This window comes from Coregonus clupeaformis, chromosome 15 (genome assembly GCF_020615455.1).
Source record: "Coregonus clupeaformis isolate EN_2021a chromosome 15, ASM2061545v1, whole genome shotgun sequence".
Taxonomy (NCBI): Eukaryota; Metazoa; Chordata; class Actinopteri; order Salmoniformes; family Salmonidae; genus Coregonus; species Coregonus clupeaformis.
The window spans coordinates 6,376,849-6,401,239 of NC_059206.1; the positions used below are offsets into that span (position 1 = coordinate 6,376,849).

The 24,391-nt window shown below is 43.1% G+C and overlaps 1 protein-coding gene across 2 annotated transcripts; it reads left to right on the plus strand.

Annotated features, from left to right (window-relative positions):
* Positions 1 to 152: 152 nt before the first annotated feature.
* Positions 153 to 22,951, plus strand: LOC121582059 (protein zer-1 homolog). Of its 2 annotated transcripts, none has more exons than XM_041897577.2 (16): positions 153 to 265; positions 1,076 to 1,417; positions 1,765 to 1,915; positions 13,099 to 13,550; positions 13,922 to 14,089; positions 15,890 to 16,004; positions 16,270 to 16,416; positions 16,659 to 16,832; positions 17,797 to 18,012; positions 19,491 to 19,532; positions 19,875 to 19,994; positions 20,151 to 20,266; positions 20,569 to 20,757; positions 21,093 to 21,190; positions 21,595 to 21,697; positions 21,966 to 22,951. In XM_041897577.2, exons 2-16 carry the CDS (start codon positions 1,251 to 1,253, stop codon positions 22,021 to 22,023), a joined length of 2,316 nt encoding a protein of 771 aa, XP_041753511.1. In that variant the 5' UTR covers positions 153 to 265; positions 1,076 to 1,250; the 3' UTR covers positions 22,024 to 22,951. The 2 variants fall into 2 exon arrangements, with proteins under 2 accessions (XP_041753511.1, XP_041753512.1); XM_041897578.2 differs by having other exon boundaries at positions 1,079 to 1,417.
* The last annotated feature ends 1,440 nt before the right edge of the window (positions 22,952 to 24,391 follow it).

The window sequence follows — 24,391 nt, forward strand, 5'->3', positions numbered from 1 at the left end:
TTCTAACTCATCAGTTAGATAGATACCCTCCCTATTCCAAATGTTGAGAGGATTTAACTAACAATGACCATTAAACAACATTTCTTAAAATGCAATGCGATTGTTTTTTCTCATTACCTTCCCAATTAATTGCAACACATGTGAACCGGAAAGGGAGGTTGTTTTGTTGGCAGGGGCCAACACGAAAAACAGAAGAGAACATAAATGATACAAAAAATATAAATTTATTCAATCAACCAATAAACTACCCGTGTGCAAAGCTGAGGTATGATAGTGTCCGATAAACCGTGCAAATGAGCAGTGTTGACAAATATTTTATATAGCTATCTAGATCACCAAACATTTATTCGCCAGCAGGCTAGCTACAGTAACTACGTGCTAGCTAACTATCTAACGTTAGCTGAGCTAGCTAGCAAGCAATGGATTTGATGTAGCTACAGTAGTTAGTTAGCAAAATAGCTATTTGTCATGGTTGCAGGTTACACTATACATTTATAATAAATACAGTTTCCCCTGTAAATATACATTACTACTTTACACTTTTGATCTAGCTATCGTTAGTTAACCACCCATAGCGCACTGTACGCGCATCTGTAATTCGTAATAACTCCGCTAGCTACCTAACATATCTTGCTAGCTAATTTGCTATCTGAACAACAACAGTTAGTTAGCGGCTAGCCACTAGCTAGTTGACAATCATTTGTACTTTATCAATTTGTCGAGGTGTTTAACGTTAGTAGCTAGTTAGCTAACTAATGCAATTAAATCAAATAACTAACTAATGCTTCAGAAGCCGCTAAGCTAGCTACCTAAATATTTAAGCTTGGTTCCGCAAACATTCTTTGCTTATTGATTGACATCAAATTCATGTCATGGAGGTGAAGCCTGTCATTACATGTTGCCATTTTGATTTATAGTGCTAAATCCAGTTAGTTTGGCCACGTAGCTGACAAACTGCTATGAATTATATATTATACTATTGACATTTCCCTAAACATTAAGTATAATTGTAGATATGTGTATCAAAGCGATGTCAAATATCCTAATGACTAATGATAACTTTATTTGTCTCCAGCAGCTTCTTGTAGGCCTAACCCCTAAATTAGGGAGGTCGAGCACTCTGCCTCTTCTGCGACCACCTCGTGTATCCCGATGCCTACCCTTTGAGAGCTTCCCAGCACCCACCTCCCGAGGCCACCTGATTTGCCCTGTTGTCAAACATAGAAGGGAAGGGAGAAGCAGCATCCGACATGGCAGCTAAAGCAGGGGACAACCCAGACAGCCTCATGGCTCTGTCCACGGCCTTCTGCCTAAGGAACCTGAGGAGGACCATGTGCTACCTGGGAGAAGGGAACAAGCTCTGCCTGCGCTCAGATGTCTTCCTGCCCAGCGAGATCTGTGACAAGCTGGTCAACACGTACGTATAATTGGGATTTGAGACAGGTCCTAATCCTAACGGTCAATTAAGCATGTGGCTTGTAAATAAGTAAGCAGGGTAGGTTAAACACTATTTTTCGCAGAATGGTTTGCTTGTTGGTTTGCCTCATGTTTTACATTATGTTGCTATGGTTTTATGAGGTGTAAACGATGATTTTCGTGATCAATCACTTTATTAGCAGCGGCTTGTGAGCATTGATTTGGATCTGGCAAAAAATCACATTGAAATGAAAATGCCAACTATAGTTTATGATCTGACAAATGATCAATTTGACCTTATGTCTTGAATAATGATTACTCTGCTGTTTTATGTATCCATCTTCACAGATACATGGAGCTGGTACATTCGGACAGTAACTTTGAGCCGCAGGACGGCTTCTTCCAGCTGTTCTCGGACCCGCGCAGCACCAGGCTCACCAGGGTGCAGCTGAGGGAGGACCTTGTGCGGGACATGGACCTGGAGGCCATTGGGAAACAGGTGGGACGTAGTGGAGATGGACTAGTCTGATCCCAGATCTCTTTGTGCTGTATAGCCCCTAGAATTAGGAATTGGAATACTACAATGGACATGAACCTTCTGGAACTTTGAGGGTTTATGACATAGCCCCACTAGGAATTTAATACAATCTCTATGGAAAAGCCCCTATGGACCATATGAGTTGGCTAGACAGTACAAACAGATCAGAGACCAAGCTATAGGTAGACTGAGTGGCCTAAAATGCCATACAGGAAAAACACAGGCAGAAAAGGCAGTTGGGGCACTCATGGGATTTCGAGTGATGGTGAATTTATTAATGTTTTCACCACCACAAGTCTCACGAGTTCCCCTGCTGCCTTCTTGCTTGCCTTTTTCCTGCAAGAAAAAGTGTTTCCTTCTGGAGGGCGTAAAGGCCAAACAACTTGGAGGGCGTTGGAATGGTTTCTCCAAGCATCTTAGGCCTAAGCTAACCTCTATAGGAATAAGCCATGATGATACCTCCTCTCTATTCAGGTCAATACCGCCTTTCAAATCAGGACCAAAACAACACCCAGATGCACTGACACAAAAAAGTAATTAAAGGAAAACTCCACCCAAAAACTATCTTTTGGTATTTGTTTCATTAGTCCATTGTTGACAAAGTCCCAAAATGTTTTACTTGTCAACAATCAAGTTTTCAAGGTATGTAACTTTCAAAATACAGAACTCATCCCTGTATGATCCATTTTGCACCATACACAAAAAAAAAATAATAATGTATGCACGCATGACTGTAAGTCGCTTTGGATAAAAGCGTCTGCTAAATGGCATATTATTATATTATTATTATATGATGCAAAAACGCAGCATCAGATGATGCAAAAATGCATCATACGGGGATGATTTCTGTATTTTTGTTCCTCATACTAAAAAGTACATACAGTGAGCAAAATACTAATGCTAGTAATTCAACTCTCGTTGAATAATGAGAATTAATTTGCTCAAATGTACTATTTCATAACAAAATGTGGTGCAGAACAACTCACTGTATAATAATTGTCAGACACAGATCGAAAGCACAACTGTCCAGTGTTGACACATTTATACTGAACAAAAATATAAATGCAACAATTCAGTTCAAGTTCATATAAGGAAATCAGTCAATTGAAATACATTCATTAGGCCCTAATTTATGGATTTCACATGACTGGGCAGGGGCGCAGCAATCAGAATATGTTTTCCCCCACAAAAGGTATTTATTACAGACAGAAGTACTCCTCAGTTTCATCAGCTGTCCGGGTGGCTGGTCTCAGACGATTCCGTAGGTGAAGAAGCCGGATGTGGAGGTCATGGGTTGGCGTGGTTACACGTGGTCTGCGGTTGTGAGGCCGGTTGGGCGAACTGCCAAATTCTCTAAAACGACATTGGAGGCAGCTTATGGTAGAGAAATGAACATTCAATTATCTGGCAACAGCTCTGGTGGACATTCCTGCAGTCAGCATGCCACTTGCACTCTCCCTAAAAACTTGAGACATCTGTTGTGTTGTGTGTGACACAACTGCACATTTTAGAGTGGCCTTTTATTGTCCCCAGCACAAGGTGCACCTGTGTAATGATCATGCTGTTTAATCAGCTTCTTGATATTGCACACCTGTCAGGTGGATGGATTATCTTGGCAAAGGAGAAATGCTCACTAACAGGGATGTAAACAAATTTGTGCACAACATTTGAGAGAAATAAGGTTTTTGTGCGTATGGAAAATTTCTGGAATCTTGTACTTCAGCTCATGAAACATGGGACCAACACTTTACATGTTGCGTTCAATATACATAGTAATAAAGCTTGATGTGAAGGCCTATCCATCCTCTGTAATGGCCAGGGAGACCTTGGTAAAGGACACCAACACCTGTCACTGTGTTTAGGATATCTGCTGCCATTGTGTCATCACACCCTCCCAACTGGGGGGCAGGGACCAAGTGGTGTCCTGTTTTCACTAATCACTCTGTAGGCTAATTCCTTGACATGCAGGCACCACCATGGACTTTATTGGGAAGTTCAGCTACAGGTGTGTCGTGACGTGACCTTTATTAATCTGATGACTGTTATTTATCTAATTAACTAACTATGTTTAATTGTTACCCGATTTTTAAATAATCATGTAACAATTAACTCTTTCGGATTTGGGGCACCACGGGAGCGGTTGTTTAAAGAGTTACCATCTCCCGAATTAAACTCTAGAAGGTATATACCTATTATATATACAGTTGAAGTCAGAAGTTTACATACACTTAGGTTGGAGTCATTAAAACTTGCTTTTCAACCACTCCACAAATGTCTTGTTAACGAACTATAGTTTTGGCAAGTCGGTTAGGACATCTACTTTGTGCACGACGCAAGTAATTTTTCCAACAATTGTTTACAGACAGATTATTTCACTTATAATTCACTCTATCACAATTCCAGTGGGTCAGAAGTTTACATACACTAAGTTGACTGTGCCTTTAAACAGCTTGGAAAATTCCAGAAATGATGTCATGGTTTTAGAAGCTTCTGATAGGCTAATTGACATAATTTCAGTCAATTGGAGGTGTACCTGTGGATGTATTTCAAGGCCTACCTTCAATCTCAGTGCCTCTTTGCTTGACATCATGGGAAAATCTAAAGAAATCAGCCAAGACCTCAGAAAAGAAATTGTAGACCTCCACAAGTCTGGTTCATCCTTGGGAGCAATTTCCAAACGCCTGAAGGTACCACATTCATCTGTACAAACAATAGTACGCAAGTATAAACACCATGGAACCACGCAGCCGTCATACCGCTCAGGAAGGAGACGCGTTCTGTCTCCTAGAGATGAACGTACTTTGGTGCGAAAAGTGCAAATCAATCCCAGAACAACAGCAAAGGACCTTATGAAGATGCTGGAGGAAACGGGTACAAAAGTATCTATATCCACAGTAAAACAAGTCTTATATCGACATAACCTGAAAGGCCGCTCAGCAAGGAAGAAGCCACTGCTCCAAAACTGCCATAAAAAAGCCAGACTACGGTTTGCAACTGCACATGGGGACAAAGATCGAACTGTTTGGCCATAATGACCATTGTTATGTTTGGAAGAAAAAGGGGGTCGCTTGCAAGCCGAAGAACACCATCCCAAACATGAAGTACGGGGGTGGCAGCATCATGCTGTGGGGGTGCTTTGCTGCAGGTGGGACTGGTGCGCTTCACAAAATAGATGGCATCATGAGGAAGGAAAATGATGTAGATATATTGAAGCAACATCTCAAGACATCAGTCAGGATGTTAAAGCTTGGTCGCAAATGGGTCTTCCAAATGGACAATGACCCCAAGCATACTTCCAAAGTTGCGGCAAAATGGCTTAAGGACAACAAAGTCAAGGTATTGGAGTGGCCATCACAAAGCCCTGACCTCAATCCTATAGAAAATGTGTGGGCAGAACTGAAAAAGCGTGTGCGAGCAAGGAGGCCTACAATCCTGACTCAGTTACACCAGCTCTGTCAGGAGGAATGGGCCAAAATTCACCCAACTTATTGTGGGAAGCTTGTGGAAGTCTACCCGACACGTTTGACCCAAGTTAAACAATTTAAAGGCAATGCTACCAAATACTAATTATGATATGATATGAGTGTATGTAAACTTCCGACTTCAACTGTATATAACAGTCAACTTATTAATCATAACCTCATATCATATCATCATTCTGAACGTTGTATCCTCCTTGCATCTGCAAAAACCCCAGCCTTAATTATGATTCAGCCTACACAAATTGGTTTAATTATTTATTTACTAGCTAACTAAATAATAACACAGGATAAACATACATACACTGTACAGGTTATTGACTAGAAACTTAATAAGATTGAAACAGGTCCCTAGCGGACTGACACAATATGACGGCTTGTTACAGAAGAGATGGAGAGAGGGCAGAGAGGGACAGAGACATAATACTTTGGTACATTTAGAAACTACTCTCACAGTAACCATATACTTTGCACACGAACTGCTGCCCACTTGGAGTAAGAAATCATGAATGTGTTTACGTGGGAATGCCTTGGTTCTTCGTTTATTTCTGTCGGAACCAAGCCTTCTTGGAAAGGGGGTTGGGTGGGCCTTTCCGCGGCCTGCTTGTAAGGCGCTGATTGTCCACAAGAGGTCACAATGTCCATCTTAGTTGTCCGTGGCTGCAATGACTTGAACAGAACTACAGAATCGATTCTTCTTCCCGTCGCTCTTGAAGTTGCGTATTTGAAGATGGGCTCGATGGTCCCGAATGTGGTGATGAGAGTAGCGTAGTATACAATGATTTGAAGAGAGTAGTAGAATGGTCCTACTTAAATTCACTTTTCTAGATACTGTACTTAGAACAGCTAATCAGCCGTACCAGTGGTTGTCCGGGAGGTGACTTATCGTCTCTACCTCGTGTTGAAATTCAGGGTTCGAACCACTTTAGACGTGAGCTGCAGCTCGAGTCTTTCTGGTTCCATATGTTCCAACCATTTTTAACGTGTAGCGGCTGCTTCACGTCTTTCTGGTCTAAAAGTTAATTTCTCTGCCAAGCCTTTATGCACTCTGGTCTAAAGGGCTGTTCCGTCATGCTGACACACACTCTGACCTCACTCGGGGCGTGGCAATTTACTGTGCAAAGTATTATGAAAAACAATTATCTCATTAGAAAACTAAAATCACATTACTATCTTAACAAAAATACTGACATTTTTCATATTATATGCTCAACGAATCAGATGAAAACCTCATACATGTAGTGGGCATACTTTCCAAGTTACAGTATTTCCTCCATAAGGTTTTTATGACTTCACAAAATAACAACCCAAATGACATTCATTTCTATAGATAGTCTCTGACAATTCCCCACGTTCTTATGTTAGAAATAATTTTCCAGTATTCACTTTTTGGACGTTAGAGTTTAGGCGGGAAAAGTCTCTGTAGACAAAGGAACATTCCTTTCGCCAATACCGGAGAGGGAGATCGCTGAATGTTCTAATCCTTGATTTACAACAGGGTGTGAATTGTCAAAACCCCCACACCAGTTCCCTCCTCCCCTCTGCAGGTGAAAAAGGGGTCTGGTGGGAGTTTATTCATTGCAAACCTGATCTGACCATTTGCACCACAACAGGACAGCCATGACAGGTAGCTTAGTGGTTAAGAGCGTAGTGCCAGTAACCGAAAGGTCGCTGGTTCTAATCTCCGAGCCGACTAGGTGAAAAATCTGTCTGTGCCCTTGAGCAAGGCACTTAACCCTAATTGCTCCTGTTAGTCGCTCTGACTAAAATGTAAAAATGTTAACATATACAGTGGGGAGAACAAGTATTTGATACACTGCCGATTTTGCAGGTTTTCCTACTTACAAAGCATGTAGAGGTCTGTAATTTTTATCATAGGTACACTTCAACTGTGAGAGACGGAATCTAAAACAAAAATCCAGAAAATTACATTGTATGATTTTTAAGTAATTAATTTGCATTTTATTGCATGACATAAGTATTTGATACATCAGAAAAGCAGAACTTAATATTTGGTACAGAAACCTTTGTTTGCAATTACAGAGATCATACTTTTCCTGTAGGTCTTGACCAGGTTTGCACACACTGCAGCAGAGATTTTGGCCCACTCCTCTATACAGACCTTCTCCAGATCCTTCAGGTTTCGGGGCTGTCGCTGGGCAATACGGACTTTCAGCTCCCTCCAAAGATATTCTATTGGGTTCAGGTCTGGAGACTGGCTAGGCCACTCCAGGACCTTGAGATGCTTCTTACGGAGCCACTCCTTAGTTGCCTTGGCTGTGTGTTTCGGGTCATGTCATGCTGGAAGACCCAGCCACGACCCATCTTCAATGCTCTTACTGAGGGAAGGAGGTTGTTGGCCAAGATCTCGCAATACATGGCCCCATCTATCCTCCCCTCAATACGGTGCAGTCGTCCTGTCCCCTTTGTAGAAAAGCATCCCCAAAGAGTGATGTTTCCACCTCCATGCTTCACGGTTGGGATGGTGTTCTTGGGGTGGTACTCATCCTTCTTCTTCCTCCAAACACGGCGAGTGGAGTTTAGACCAAAAAGCTCTATTTTTGTCTCATCAGACCACATGACCTTCTCCCATTCCTCCTCTGGATCATCCAGATGGTCATTGGCAAACTTCAGACGGGCCTGGACATGCGCTGGCTTGAGCAGGGGGACCTTGCGTGCGCTGCAGGATTTTAATCCATGACGGCGTAGTGTGTTTCTAATGGTTTTCTTTGAGACTGTGGTCCCAGCTGTCTTCATGTCATTGACCAGGTCCTGCCGTGTAGTTCTGGGCTGATCCCTCAACTTCCTCATGATCATTGATGCCCCACGAGGTGAGATCTTGCATGGAGCCCCAGACCGAGGGTGATTGACCGTCATCTTGAACTTCTTCCATTTTCTAATAATTGCGCCAACAGTTGTTGCCTTCTCACCAAGCTGCTTGCCTATTGTCCTGTAGCCCATCCCAGCCTTGTGCAGGTCTACAATTTTATCCCTGATGTCCTTACACAACTCACTGATCTTGGCCATTGTGGAGAGGTTGGAGTCTGTTTGATTGAGTGTGTGGACAGGTGTCTTTTATACAGGTAACGAGTTCAAACAGGTGCAGTTAATACAGGTAATGAGTGGAGAACAGGAGGGCTTCTTAAAGAAAAACTAACAGGTCTGTGAGAGCCGGAATTCTTACTGGTTGGTAGGTGATCAAATACTTATGTCATGCAATAAAATGCAAATTAATTACTTAAAAAACATACAATGTGATTTTCTGGATTTTTTTTGAAGTGTACCTATGATAAAAATTACAGACCTCTACATGCTTTTTAAGTAGGAAAACCTGCAAAATCGGCAGTGTATCAAATACTTGTTCTCCCCACTGTACTAATGGAGTAGTGTGTTTCCACTGCAGAAGTTGATAGTAACACAACTATGAGAAGATGGGCAGGGGGTAGATCTTGGGCACAAACCGCCTCATGTTCGTTCGTGTCACTTCACCTGCTACTGTATGGCCAGAATTAATAATTGATACCACAGGTGTCTGCATCACATAACGGAGCTCAAATGAGTCATACATTGCCTTCAGGAAGTATTCAGACCCGTTGACTTTTCCACATTTTGCTACGTTACAGCCTTATTCTAAAATTGAGTCAATAGTTTTTCCCCCTCATCAATCTACACAAAATACCCCATAATGACAAAGCAAAAACAGTTTTTTTATAAATTTTTGCTAATTTATCAACAAAAAAAACGGAAATATCACATTTACATAAGTATTAAGACCCTTTACTCAGTACTTTGTTGAAGCACCTTTGGCAGCGATTACAGCCTTGAGTCTTCTTGGGTATGACGCTACAAGCTTGGCACACCTGTATTTGGGGAGTTTCTCCCATTCTTCTCTGCAGATCCTGTCAAGCTCTGTCAGGTTGGATGGGGAGCGTTGCTGCACAGCTATTTTCAGGTCTCTCAAGAGATGTTAGATCGGGTTCAAGTCCGGAGCGCTGGCTGGGCCACTCAAGGACATTGAGACTTGTCCCGAAGTCATTCCTGCGTTGTCTTGGCTGTTTGCTTAGGGTCATTGTCCTGTTGGAAGGTGAACCTTCGCCCCAGTCTGAGGTCCCTTCTCCCTCGATTGCTCAGTTTGCCTGGGCGGCCAGCTCTAGGAAGAGTCTTGGTGGTTCCAAACTTCTTCCATTTAAGAATGATGGAGGCCACTGTGTTCTTGGGGACCTTCAATGCTGCAGGCATTTTTTGGTACCCTTCCCCAAATCTGTGCCTCGACACAATCCTGTCTCGGAGCTCTACGGACAATTCCTTTGAACTCATGGCTTGGTTTTTGCTCTGACGTGCACTGTCAACTGTGGGACCTTATATAGACAGGTGTGTGCCTTTCCAAATCATGTCCAATCAATTGAACTTACCACAGGTGGACTCCAATCAAGTTGTAGAAACATCTCAAGGATGATCAATGGGAACAGGATGCACCTGAGCTCAATTTTGAGTCATAGCAAAGGGTCTGAATACTTATATATTTTTTATACATTTGCAAAAAATGTCTAAACCTGTTTTCAATGTGTCATTATGTGGTATTGTGTGTAGATTGCTGAGAAAAAAATAGATTTCATTCAATTTAGAATAAGGCTGTAACATAAACTATAAAAAATAAATAGTTTATTTTCAAACTGCCCCCATTATTCTGTATACGCATATTAGCATTTCCTTCAAACTGCCCCCATTCTTCTGTATAGGCATATTAGCCTTTCCTTCAAACTGCCCCCATTCTTCTGTATAGGCATATTAGCCTTTCCTTCAAACTGCCCCCATTCTTCTGTATAGGCATATTAGCATTTCTGCCAATCATCATCAAAATAATAATAATAATTATTATTATTATTATGATGATGAAACCAATCCGGGCCTTTCAGATCTTGGAGGGGGTTATAGCGCCTAGTGGTAGAGGTTAGGGCAGGGGTGGGCAAACCTTTTGGCTCAAGGGCCACATTAAGTTTTTGAAACCAAGTGAAGGGCCACATACTATATGCGTGACAAAACATGTGAAGCCTTTATTCATTTTCACATTGACACGCAACTACTAGTGTACTGTAGGTGTACATATGCTTGCAGAACAATTCTACCCTTGTACCATCTCTACCCTTGTTCTTTGTGCATTTTTCACAATTGATGTAATTTATAACATCACAGACAATCAAACACACACAGATCCTGCATCTCTACCCTTGTAAAGTACAATCAAACTTAGTCACAATATGCTAACTTTAAAATAGATATATATTATATGACTGGAGACATGCAAAATGTAAAAGCATAATCCTTGCCTACCCCAGTCACGGTTATTCAAGTCTTAATGTGAACAATGGGGCTGGTCACCTCTCTTGGCAAGGGCATCGAAGTCTGGTGTCATCTTTGATGTAGAGATTCTCAGAACAGCTGACAAGTGGTCATTTGTTAAATTTGACCTGTGACGGAATTTGTTTTAATTCATGACAGAACGTTTGTTCACACACATATGTGGACCCGAATAAAACAAGCATCCTTTGGGCGTGCTTTTTAAAGTTTGGAAACTTTGTTTCATTCAGTGAGCCATAGAACTGGTCTATTGTTGCTGTTTTGTACTTCTCCTTCAAAGCACTGTCACATTGGATGTCGATGAACTCCAATTGTGTGTCTGGTGGTGCTTTCTCACTGTCAAGCTCCAGCTCAGTCTCAATTTTGGTGAAGTCTGAGATGTGGCGGGAAAACTCTGCATGCAGGTTGATGAAAAGTGCTACTGTATGTCTCAGTGCGGCACTGCGATGTGGGTGTGTTCAGTGCAGCCAGTGTCAGAAAATGAGCGAGAGACCGGCTGCTCATTTGTCTGGAGAACAACACAAGTTTGGCCTTGAATGCTTTCACGTTGGAATACAATTCATGCACAGTTTCACATTTAGATGGTTCAGATGTCCCAAAATGTCCACACTGAAACCAAAGTCGCCCAGCCAGTCTGTGTCTTTCAACTCTGAGAAGTCGTCAGCTTTACCGACCGTATCAAGGAACATTCCTATCTCCCCTGTCAGTTCCCACACTGCGAAATACTTTTCCCAGGCTTAGCCAGCGCACATTTGAATGGTACAACAAGTCCTGGTGCTCTGCCTCTGTGTCATTGAGCAGCTGAATGAACAGACGATGGTCAAGCCCCCTTGCCCGTATAAAGTTGACAAGTTTTACAACCACTTTGACAACTTTTTCCAGCTTTAACACACTTTTACACAGGGCTTCCTGATTAATAATACAGTGAAGAAATATCAATTCCTCTGAGTTAGGGCTTTCTTCTTTTACTTTCTTGTAATCTTTTTAGTAGGCCAATGTTTTTACCGGTTAGATTTGGTGATCCAGTGTCAGTTTGCTCCACGGTAGATTCCTTTTTTCCAAGCAGGCAGACACCCTGTCATAGAAGTCAGAGTCCCTGGTTGTTCCCATCATTCAGAGTCCACTTTTCTCATTTTAGCAGCACTCATTTTTCACGTCAAAAGTCATCAAGCAATGAAGTGGCTATGATGACTGAGTGCATTCTGAATCTGACTGTAGGCCCAAATACAGAGCGCGCTGCCAGGCTACAGCGCCATCTATTGGAGGTTGTTTGTGTATCATGGAATGAGTAATTTTAGGCCAAAGATTGTAACTCAAATATAATAGTATTTAATACATTTCAAAAATGTCTCGCGGGCCGGATTGAAGTGCCCGGCGGGCCATACTTTGCCCCAACTTGGGTTAGGGCCATGTGTTCAAGCCATATATATGCTATTCACTTACAACCTTTTTAGAAGGCACACACACACACTGCCTAGACTAAATGCTGTGTGTGTCTCACTCGCACGCACATATACTCACAGGTACTTATAAAAGGTCAATTGGCCCTTCACCAGTATTGAAGCTGTTCAGTGTGTCTGTCTCTCTCTGTGTGGATGGGTTCCATCTAGTCATGCACACAGGCCCTGGGGGGAGGAGATGGAGAGCTCTTTTACATTCCTTCTTTAATGGCGGTGAACATTGCTCTCCCATAAACTGGCTTTCACTTTCCGCATGTGTCTAGAACACTTTTCTGTGAAATGACTGGAGACTTTTCAACAATTGAAGGCACGAACCATACAAATGTATTTTTCTGAATACACACAAGTCCGACGGTATAATGTAGTTATACAGCCATTTTGAGTCAGTTGATATGTTGCTACATAGATATGTTATAAGCCTTATTTAATGGCATTATAAAGGCATGTAAATGCTTACAATAAGTGGCATATACTGTTATTATATACCTGCAGGCTTTAGGCAAAGTGTTACCAAACGGATCAATGTTGCCTTTCTACATGACCAATTCGGGGGAAACAAATCAAGAGTTTATTTGTCACATGCACAGGATACAGCAGGTGTAAACAGTGCAGTGAAATGCTGACTAGCAAGCTCTTCCTCAGCGATGTGCAGTATTCAGTATCAAAGGTAAATAAATAGAAAATCCAGAATAGGATCACTTAAAAAGAGCATGGAATCAATACTAGGTCAGGTAACATTTTTAGAAACACACATGAATATCCGCTATATACAAGGTCAGTACCACAAAGGCTAAACAATGAAACTGTGACATTCAACATGTTTGATTTGAACTGACGATGCCCCCAGGACTTGATAGAGCTCCACCTCACCTACTGCAACAGCCTATCAGCGCGCAGCCTAAAGACTCTGGCCAGCTTCCGCCAGACCCTGGTCTCCCTCAGCCTGTTCGGCTGCAGCCACATCTTCTACCGCAAGGGTGGCGCTCCGCTGGCGTGCAACGAGGACGACGAGGAAGAGGCGGAGCGGCCGGCCTCCAGACAGGCGCTGGACACAGACTTCAGCTTCCAGGGCTTCAACCGGCTGCGGCTGCTCAACCTGGGGGGTCTGCCTGAAGAGGTGGACCCCGAGGCCCTGCTCAAGCCCCTGCCGGCCCTCAACTCTCTGGACCTGTCCGGGGTGCAGCTGCCCAGGGCTGCCTTCCTGGCCCAGTGGAAGGAGAGGCTGGCCTCGCTGGTGCTTTACAACGTGGACCTGTCAGAGGAGCTGGTCAACACAGTGGTGGAGCTGGGACACCTCAGGTGAGCTGGGAGGGGCAGGGTTTAGTATTGGTACAGTAACTGGGTAAAATAAACTGGTTTTTCTTTCGGGCCCCTTGGTTCTGGAATAACCATCAGAATTTGCTTGATTTAGAAAGTTGAGAAGTTGAGAGTTCAAGATATGCTGCTCGATACTGTGTGTAATTGTTTTCAGTCTAGTAGACCATGGCTAGGTGATAATTACAGATGTACGGTTTTGAGCAATAATTGATCATCAAGAACTGTTAATCTGTTAATAACTCAGTTAATAACTCTCAACTTCTCAACTTGAATTCTCTAAATTAAATAAACATCACTCTTTGTGCAGTAGGTTTGTAACATGTTCTGTACCCTTCTCTCTTTGTGTTCGCCAGGCACCTGGATATCTCCCGAGAGCGCACCTCCAAGTTCAAAATGACCCGTAAGATCCTGACGGCCATCGTGCAGGGCCTGGTCAACCTGGTGTCATTGGACATCTCAGGCCACATCATGCTGGACAACTGCACAGTCCCACACCTGGAGGAGGCCATGGGACGTCCAAGGTGAGCCACTTGTGTCTATTTAGTCCTTATGAAGACTTGATGTATGCTATATGTTCTGACTTTTGTTGCTAAAACTATGTCACGTACAGTGGGGAGAACAAGTATTTGATACACTGCCGATTTTGCAGGTTTTCCTACTTACGAAGCATGTAGAGGTCTGTAATTTTTATCATAGGTACACTTCAACTGTGAGAGACGGAATCTAAAAAATCCAAAATCCAGAAAATCACATTGTATGATTTTTAAGTAATTAATTTGCATTTTATTGCATGACATAAGTATTTGATACATCAGCAAAGCAGATCTTAATATTTGGTACAGAAACCTTTGTTTGCAATTACAGAGATCATACGTTTCCTGTAGGTCTTGACCAGGTTTGCACACACTGCAGCAGGGATTTTGGCCCACTCCTCCATACAGACCTTCTCCAGATCCTTCAGGTTTCGGGGCTGTCGCTGGGCAATACGGACTTTCAGCTCCCTCCAAAGATTTTCTATTGGGTTCAGGTCTGGAGACTGGCTAGGCCACTCCAGGACCTTGAGATGCTTCTTACGGAGCCACTCCTTAGTTGCCCTGGCTGTGTGTTTTGGGTCGTTGTCATGCTGGAAGAACCAGCCATGACCCATCTTCAATGCTCTTACTGAGGGAAGGAGGTTGTTGGCCAAGATCTCGTGATACATGGCCCCATCCATCCTCCCCTCAATACGGTGCAGTCGTCCTGTCCCCTTTGCAGAAAAGCATCCCCAAAGAATGATGTTTCCACCTCCATGCTTCACGGTTGGGATGGTGTTCTTGAGGTTGTACTCATCCTTCTTCTTCCTCCAAACACGGCGAGTGGAGTTTAGACCAAAAAGCTATATTTTTGTCTCATCAGACCACATGACCTTCTCCCATTCCTCCTCTGGATCATCCAGATGGTCATTGGCAAACTTCAGACGGGCCTGGACATGCGCTGGCTTGAGCAGGGGGACCTTGCATGCGCTGCAGGATTTTAATCCATGACGGCGTAGTGTGTTACTAATGGTTTTCTTTGAGAATGTGGTCCCAGCTCTCTTCAGGTCATTGACCAGGTCCTGCCGTGTAGTTCTGGGCTGATCCCTCACCTTCCTCATGATCATTGATGCCCCACAAGGTGAGATCTTGCATGGAGCCCCAGACCAAGGGTGATTGACCGTCATCTTGAACTTTTTCCATTTTCTAATAATTGCGCCAACAGTTGTTGCCTTCTCACCAAGCTGCTTGCCTATTGTCCTGTAGCCCATCCCAGCCTTGTGCAGGTCTACAATTTTATCCCTGATGTCTTTACACAGCTCTCTGGTCTTGGCCATTGTGGAGAGGTTGGAGTCTGTTTGATTGAGTGTGTGGACAGGTGTCTTTTATACAGGTAACGAGTTCAAACAGGTGCAGTTAATACAGGTAATGAGTGGAGAACAGGAGGGCTTCTTAAAGAAAAACTAACAGGTCTGTGAGAGATGGAATTCTTACTGGTTGGTAGGTGATCAAATACTTATGTCATGCAATAAAATGCAAATTAATTACTTTAAAATCATACAATGTGATTTTCTGGATTTTTGATTTTTTTGATTCTGTCTCTCACAGTTGAAGTGTACCTATGATAAAAATTACAGACCTCTACATGCTTTGTAAGTAGGAAAACCTGCAAAATCAGCAGTGTATCAAATACTTGTTCTCCCCACTGTAAATAGTAGGACTGGTTGATGTAATCTCTCTTTCTAAAAATATGTGTATATTTCCCATGTTATGTAAATATGACATCTCTCTTTTTAATTTTATTTTTAGCATTGAGCCCTGCAAGAGCAGCATCTACCCTTTCCAGGAGCTGAAGAGGCCTCTGCAGTTTCTGGGGCTCTACAACACCACCCTTTGTAATGTGACGCACATCCCTGCGTACAAGGTAAAGTTAGAGCAGGGGTTTCCAACTCCCATCCTGGAGAGCTACTGGCGGTGTTGGCTTTTGCTCCAGCCCATCACTAACATAAAATTAATCAGAATAGTCAACTAATCAAGGTCTTGGGCTTGTGTTATTGTGTTATTATAGGGCTGGAACAAACGTTAGAGCAAGGTTCGACCAAAAACCTGCAAACCCAGTAGCTTTCATGTCTCTTGTGCCACCCCGTGTCTGTGCGTATATGCATCACTTCTATTGTGTCCCTGTTCAGGTCACAGGCTCCAAGAATGAAGACCAGGTCCTGAATGCCATCGAGGCCTACACAGAGTTCCGCCCGGAGTTGGCCCACCGAGCAATCAACCAGCTGTTTGACATCGCCAGGATACAGCACTGCAGCCAGCTACTGCGGGCACTTCAGGTTAGGGACCTTTTTGGTTTAAATGAAAGTGTCTGAAAATGAAACCTCCTTCAATGGTTTAGAAAGGGTGCTTGACCACAAAGTGGAAAGTCTCTTTCATTTTGATACTGTAGGATCCCATTTCTGACACCAATAAAGTTGAAAAACTGCTAGCTGTACTTTCATTTATTTGACCGAGTTATAGTTACCTCTCAAGGTTCATTATCAATTTATCCCGTCTGTCTTGTCGTGATCCCCCCCAGCTGGTGATTGCTGCGCTGAAGTGCCATAAGTACGAAAAGAGCGTCCAGGTGACAGGCAGCGCGGCCCTCTTCTACCTGACCAACACTGAGTACCGCAGTGACCAGAGCATGAGGCTACGCCGGCAGGTCATCCAGGTGGTGCTCAACGGCATGGAGCAGTACCAAGAGGTCACGGTAAGGTCAAGTCTCTCCCATCAGTGAAACTGCAAAGTTAATTCCCTTCACAAATTTAAAAGGACTGGATTGGTATGAATTAGGGCTGAAGGAGTTTAATCTTAGGGGTGTGCCGAGTACTCGGGCAAAAGGAGTATTGTAAAAAGTATATGGGTACGATTATGATCGGAGCAGCACGCATCTTTCTCATGAAATGTGCTCTAAATAATTCAACTGGCTAGTTCTGCTGTCCGTAAAGAAATGGCTGGCTGTAGCTTGATTCTGCTGCTACCATTGGATAGAGTGAAGCTGTATCGCCGTTCACTCGCTTCATACTTTTATTTTTTATTTTTTTAATGCCATTTAGCAGACGCTTTTATCCAAAGCGACTTACAGTCATGTGCGCATACATTTTTACATATGGGTGGTCCCGGGGATCGAACCCACTACCCTGGCGTTACAAGCGCCATGCTCTACCAATTGAGCTACAGAGGACCACTACTTTCACCGGTCACTTCTCCTTGCATGTATTGGTCCGAACATTTAGATAAATGCTGCTAGTCTGCTACTAAATCAAATGGTGAGGACCTTTGCTAGCAATCTATCAATGTGTATAAAGACTTACAACTAGAGTGACTGTAGGAAAATAAAATGGTGTGCGTTCTTGATGACAGAAAACTTGTCTTCCCGCTGCAAGTTTTGAGAACACACAGACACACACACACGTCGGCAGCTCCTGATCAGCAGCTTTCTTGATCTATAAAAGTGCAGGGGGACTATAAGCTATATTTGTAACCTCTATTTTGGCATTTAAAACACTTTTTTCAGATCACAAGTGTCATCTGATCTATCAACTGTCAATTTACGAATACGATTACGAGTATGGCCAGATCGGCACACCCCTAGTTTAAACCGTATTCCTCACTCCCATTCCCCCTTTCCACCCTTCCATCCCCCTCGTCTCCCTCCCCCTTCCTCCCCCCAGGTCCAGAGGAACTGCTGCCTGACGCTGTGTAACTTCAGCATCCCCGAGGAGCTGGAGTTCCAGTACAGCCGGGTCAACCTGCTGCTGCTGAAGATCCTGGAGCCGGCCCGGCAGGACGAGTCCATCCAGCGCATTGCCGTGCACCTCTGCAACGCCCTGGTCTGCCAAGTGGACAACCACCACAAGGAGGCTGTGGGCAAGATGGGCTTCGTCAAGGTAGGAGAGACTGCTATTTTGTTTGATATAGATCAACAATCAAACACTTACACACTTGTACATTGCACACAAGATGGGCTTTGTCAAGGTAGGAGAGACTCACATTGATAGCCGTAACCTTATACACAAATTGGTACACTTTTCTCTTACACACATTCCAGGGTTTCCCTTAGGAAAATGTGGTGCTGACATTTGACCGGCAGCATTTTAATTTACTGGACATTTGAGAGATTTACCGGACCCATATGCATTGGAATGCGTAACCTGATCAGGCCGTCCACCCATAGTGCTCAGAATGATAGAAATCACATTTAGATTATGGTAATTCATATTAACAGAACATGCAAGTCGAGGGTGCAACGATGTGCGGTCCTTCTTACTGAATTCTGATGTGCACTTTGAAGATGTTAGAATAACTGTCCACATTTACTTTTCCTCAGCCAACAAGATGAGTAACGAACCGCAAAATCACTAGCCTATGTCAATCTACTATCCCCCATAGTAGAAAAGTTGACCTATTCTATTGGTCAGCTTATCGAGAAAGAAATAGCCTATTCCAAACAGACTCTGGGACAGTTGTGGGACGATCCCAAATTCATACAACCAGTAGGCCTAGGCTCCATAAAAAACGTTAAAAAGCAATGAGTCTGATGCAACAGATCAGAACGTTTAACTTCAAATGTTGAAGTGCAGGAATGCACATAAGAGAGTAGGCTGCACACAAATGTTCATTCCATAATGCAATTAGTGGGAAAACTCTGTTGTCAAAAGCGCATGGCACATGCAAGCGGTTTCATGTGACAGAGACAAAAATGTAGAAAGAGAGGAGATCTAATATGCAACAACTAGCATGGGTTGCTGATATAACTAGGATTGGGCCTTTGGCTACTGGACAATGAAAGAAAAGATATGGTCTGACTTTGAAGCAAGGTAAGACATGCCTCATAATATGTATTAAAATGTTCAGGTTTCAAACAATGAAGTATATGTTTTCAAAATGCATACTGCCTCCAGCTCATTGTAAAGTGGTGTGTGAGGCGCTGATGAAGCCTGTCTTCCGTTGACTATGTTTAGTGTTGGAGATGCAGCAGCTCTCAGCTGTCTGACAGATTTTCCACTCAAAGGCTCTGTATCTGTATGCGTGTGATAAATAAGATACATAATGAATATACTGCACACATGCACCAATTTAATTCCACTACATGGACTGGTGTTTCCATCAGTGAAGAGGCTAAAAAGCAGCCTTCACAATGGGATGTATTCTTCTTCTCCCGGACAATTAGCCAGCGGCAACTTTATTTATCGGCTTTTCAATTTTTTATCTGCCAAAAGCTGGCTATTACCGGCTAACGGAAACCCTGACGCATTCGTACATTCTCTCACTCTCTCACACACACACAGTACACACACACACACACACACACAGGTCATTGATATGTTGTGTGAAGTCATCTCGTGTTATTTCTTTTTTTCTTCAGACAATGTTGAATCTGATACAGAAAAAGCTACAGGACAGGACGGTGAGTCTCGTTTTGATTCTTTCTTGTGAATAAAAAATCGTGCAGATTTTTTTAACATCCCTACCATTCCACAAGTGCAGACTCCTTCCTACATCTCGTCTGAAATGACCTCAAAGAACCTGCAAACTGGATTGAGCCACATCACAATCAGATTGTCATGAGTCTTAGCTCATTCCAGACCTAATAGTATTTTGACATGCAACCCTTAAGAAAACATTGCATGTGTTAAGCCAATTCAAGTGTACTGTCTAGAACGGCATTGCCTGGCTAACTGATGAGTCTACCTAGAGGTCACTTTGGATAAAAATGAATGCCACCTTAATTTTGTTTCTCTTTCTACAGTGTGACCAGGTGATGGAGTTCTCCTGGAGCGCGCTGTGGAACATCACTGACGAGACGCCAGACAACTGTCAGATGTTCCTCAACTGTAGGGGCATGAGCCTCTTCCTGGACTGCCTGAAGGTTAGCTAGGGCATCTCACCTTTTCATAACCACCAAGTGATTTGTTAAAATATACAATCAATGTACTCCATCTGAAATGAAATAAATAAAATTCCTTCTCCCATCATGCAGTGCTTGCTTGTGTCTCAACCTTTTTTGTCCTTCACTGCCTCTCAGGAGTTTCCAGACAAGCAGGAGCTCCACCGTAACATGCTGGGGCTGCTGGGTAATGTGGCAGAAGTGAGGGCTCTGCGGCCACAACTCCTCACCCCACAGTTCATCTCTGTCTTCAGGTAAGAGAATGTCCTTTGTCTATATTGAATGGTTAAACTGATCCTGCTGCTATCTTGGACCAGGGGCCGTGTGTATCAAGCGTCTCAGAGTAGAAGGGCTGATTTAGGATTAGTTTTGCCTTTTGGATCACAGTGAATAAGATTACATGGACGGGGGGGGGGGGGACCTGATCCTAGATCAGTACTCCTACTCTGAGACACTTGATACATACGGTCCCAGATCTGTCTTGCAATATAGATTTTATCTCATTGAGACTAACTTGGATAAATAAAACTGGATTCTGACTGTTCTCTGGTGACAGTGACCTGCTGGACAGCAAGGCGGATGGGATCGAGGTGTCCTATAACGCGTGTGGGGTGCTGTCCCACATCGTGTTTGATGGGCCAGAGGCATGGGGCATGGAGGAGCCACTGAGGGACACGGTCATGGACAAGATGATGGCTGCTATCCAGAGCTGGGATGTCACCTCCCGCCGGAATATCAACTACAGGTAAACAGAGAACTCAATGGAGATGAGTCTCTGGAGACAGTTACAAATGTCACCTTGATCCCAACTACAATTGGATATATCCTCAGAAAATGATCAAAGTAGATTGTCAGGAAAATATTTAACTATTGCTGAACTTCTCCAACAGACCTGTAATGCAACCTTTTAGATGTGCGAGTGCATTTCACTTTTCATGTATACATTTTCAGAATTAACACTTGAATTAACGCTCACATCTTCTGAATTAACACTTGAATTAACGCTCACATTTTCTGAATTAATTATTGAATGAACACTCACATTTTCGGAATTAACACTCCCTCCCCTTTTCTGTTCAGATCCTTTGAGCCTATCCTGCGCCTGCTGCCCCAGAGCATTGCCCCAGTCAGTCAGCACTGGGCCACATGGGCACTCTTCAACCTGGTGTCAGTCTACCGTGAGTATCGATACAAAGACCAATCCCACTTCTGACACCAGTAAGCGAGTTGCCAGGTAAAACCGCTTATTGGTGTCAGCGGTGGCACCAGTCTTTGCCACACTGTATCAATTTGAGAGACTGCCGAGGTCAGTTATTTCATTAATGTTTATTACATTTTACATTTTAGTCATTTAGCAGACGCTCTTATCCAGAGCGACTTACAGTTAATGAGTGCATACATTTTCATACTGAAAATTTATTTATTGTTGCATTATTAATATAATAATTGTGGATTCACTTTTGGAGTATTCGTTTTTCAAGAGAATACAGCCCACTGCCCACACTTTGCCACTCATCAGGGAAAGATCTCTGCTTTATAGTAAAAAAGTATTCTCCCTTATTTTGTTCCTTTTCTCCCTCAGCGAGTAAGTACTGCCCTCTGCTGGTAAAGGAAGGAGGGATCGTTCTCCTGGAGAAGGTGCTGCAGCTCCAGACATCACACGAAGAGACCAAGGACATGGCGCGGTATGACCTCACCTATTAACCCACCCGACCTTTGACCTGATCATCATTTTAGAACCAATGCGATATTTATGGAGATGTTGATCATTTTGGGGTCTCTTACATTGCATTTACTTTCATTTAAAGCAATGAATTGAAATGTAGTTAATAAATTGAGGACTGCCCTAATCCCCCTCCCCTTAATTTATATATTGACTTGAATTCGAATGGAATGGAGCCCAAACTGTGTGAACTAAATGAAAATGCTGACTCCTCCCTCCCTCTGTTTCAGGAAAGTGATGGAGCAGTGTGAGAACTTCAAAGAAGACCCCATGGAAACGGCGAGGTAGACGACGATCAGCAGAGGTCGACGTCAGGGGAGCAACACCGCTAAACAAACAAAAAGGCAAAACTTCATAGGAACCCTTCACTATCTTCTCACCACGAGGGTCAATTGTGTGCATCGATTTACTGTAGAGCAGAGCAACAGTTTTTTGCCTCTCGGCCAGGCTTTCTGGACAGAACCTTGTTATGCGACACTATTAGGAAGTTGAGATATGGTGCACGGAGTTGGTGTGTGTGTTTTTATTTGTGTTGCACATGATAAGCATCATTTGTATAATGGATTTGTGTTCTCTTATTGGTTTGTTTTGCTTTTTTTTTTGGCGTGCGTGCTTGTCCTCGTTTCAGTGTGAGCACGCCAGAGTGCGTGTGTGTGAGCGTGCTAGAGTGGGTGTAATGAGTGTGTGTCTGTATGGAAGGACGTATGTGTTTATAATAAGGATCAAAACACTGGGGAGATGTTTGTCTGTCTCTCCCGTTAGTCTCTTCTATCGGGTCTAGTGAGAGGCCCTCCATTACATAAGCTGAGTTTCCAACACAGCATCATCAGAGAACATAATGCCCATCATGCTCCTTCTTAGAATCCTCGGTCCTCTCAGCGATTTCTGACAGAGAAATTCTAAATGGATGACGCCATGAGGTGTTGGAAGGTGGGTTAGTTTTGTCCCATGCAGCACTGATCTGTGGACAGTTGATATTGCGCAGTGAAGTTGCTATCTCTGTGGAGGCCTCTACATCCCATACTGATTGAGAGCTTAACCTTGGAGTGTAACCATGACGATGACCCCAGCAGAAGTCTTCCTAGATCCTGTGGCATGGGGAAGGACTTCGTTTTGTTTTTCGTTGTAGATATTTGGAGTTGTCTGTCCCATCTTTGTTTCTGTCTGTCTGTTTTTATGATATATGATTATAAACACTCCTATGATTTAATCTGTACATCTAGGCTTGGTTCCCAATTCTTTACATACAGGTAACTGCCAAAATAAAGAAAGCACTTGAGTAAATTAGGGTTCTGATGGCTCTTATGGTGTGGGGTGCATTTTCCTGACATGGTTTAGGTCCACTCAACCCCTTGGAGGGCAAGGTAAACGCCAATAACATATACACAGCCATTCTGAGTGATCACCTTCAACCTATAGTGAAGGATTTCTATCCTGATGGGAGTGGACTCTTCAGTGGTCACTGAATGGTTTGATGAGCATGAAAACGATGTAAACCATATGCCATGTCCGCCTCGGTCACCAGATCTAAACCCAATTGAACACTTATGGGAGATTCTACAGCGGTGCCTGAGACAGTGTTTTCTACCACAATCAACAAAACACCAAATGATGGAATTTCTCGTGGAAGAATGGTGTTGCATCCGTCCAATAGAGTTCTAGAGACTTGTAGGATCTATGCCAAAGCGCATTGAAGCTGTTCTGGCTGCTGGTGTGGCCCAACTCCCTATTACAGGGAGTGTTCTAACCGGGGAGGGGGAAACTGAAAACTAGTTGTTATTGGCAGAGAGGTTTGGAACTATTTCTTATTGGTCTATTAACTAATTTACTGCATGGTGCTGTCACCATGGAAGGCCAAAATTCCATCCCACCAAAACAAACAGACATTTCTGCCGTTCTTTTCAAACAGCTCTTACACTAAAAGGGCATTATTTTCATCATTTCACAGTATTATTCCAACCTCATAGTGTGGAAATATATGTATAATTTATATACAGTACCAGTCAAAAGTTTGGACACCTACTCATTCAAGGGTTTTTCTTAATTTTTTACTATTTTCTACATTGTAGAATAATAGTGAAGACATCAAAACTATGAAATGGTAGTAACCAAAAAAGTGTTAAACAAATCAAAATATATTTTAGATTTTAGATTCTTCAAAGTATCCACCCTTTGCCTTGATGACAGCTTTGCACACTCTTGGCATTCTCTCAACCAGCTTCACCTGGAATGCTTTTCCAACAGTCTTGAAGGAGTTCCCACATATGCTGAGCACTTGTTGGCTGCTTTTCCTTCACTCTGCGGTCCAGCTCATCCCAAACCATCTCAATTGGGTTGAGGTCGGGTGATTGTGGCCAGGTCATCTGATGCAGCACTCCATCACTCTCCTTCTTGGTCAAATATCCCTTTCACAGCCTGGAGGTGTGTATGGTCATTGTCCTGTTGAAAATCAAATGATAGTCCCACTAAGCGCAAACCAGATGGGATGGCGTATCACTGCAGAATGCTGTGGTAGCCATGCTGGTTAAGTGTGCCTTGAATTATAAATAAATCACAGACAGTGTCACCAGCAAAGCACCATGCTGGTTAAGTGTGCCTTGAATTATAAATAAATCACAGACAGTGTCACCAGCAAAGCACCATCACACCTACTACT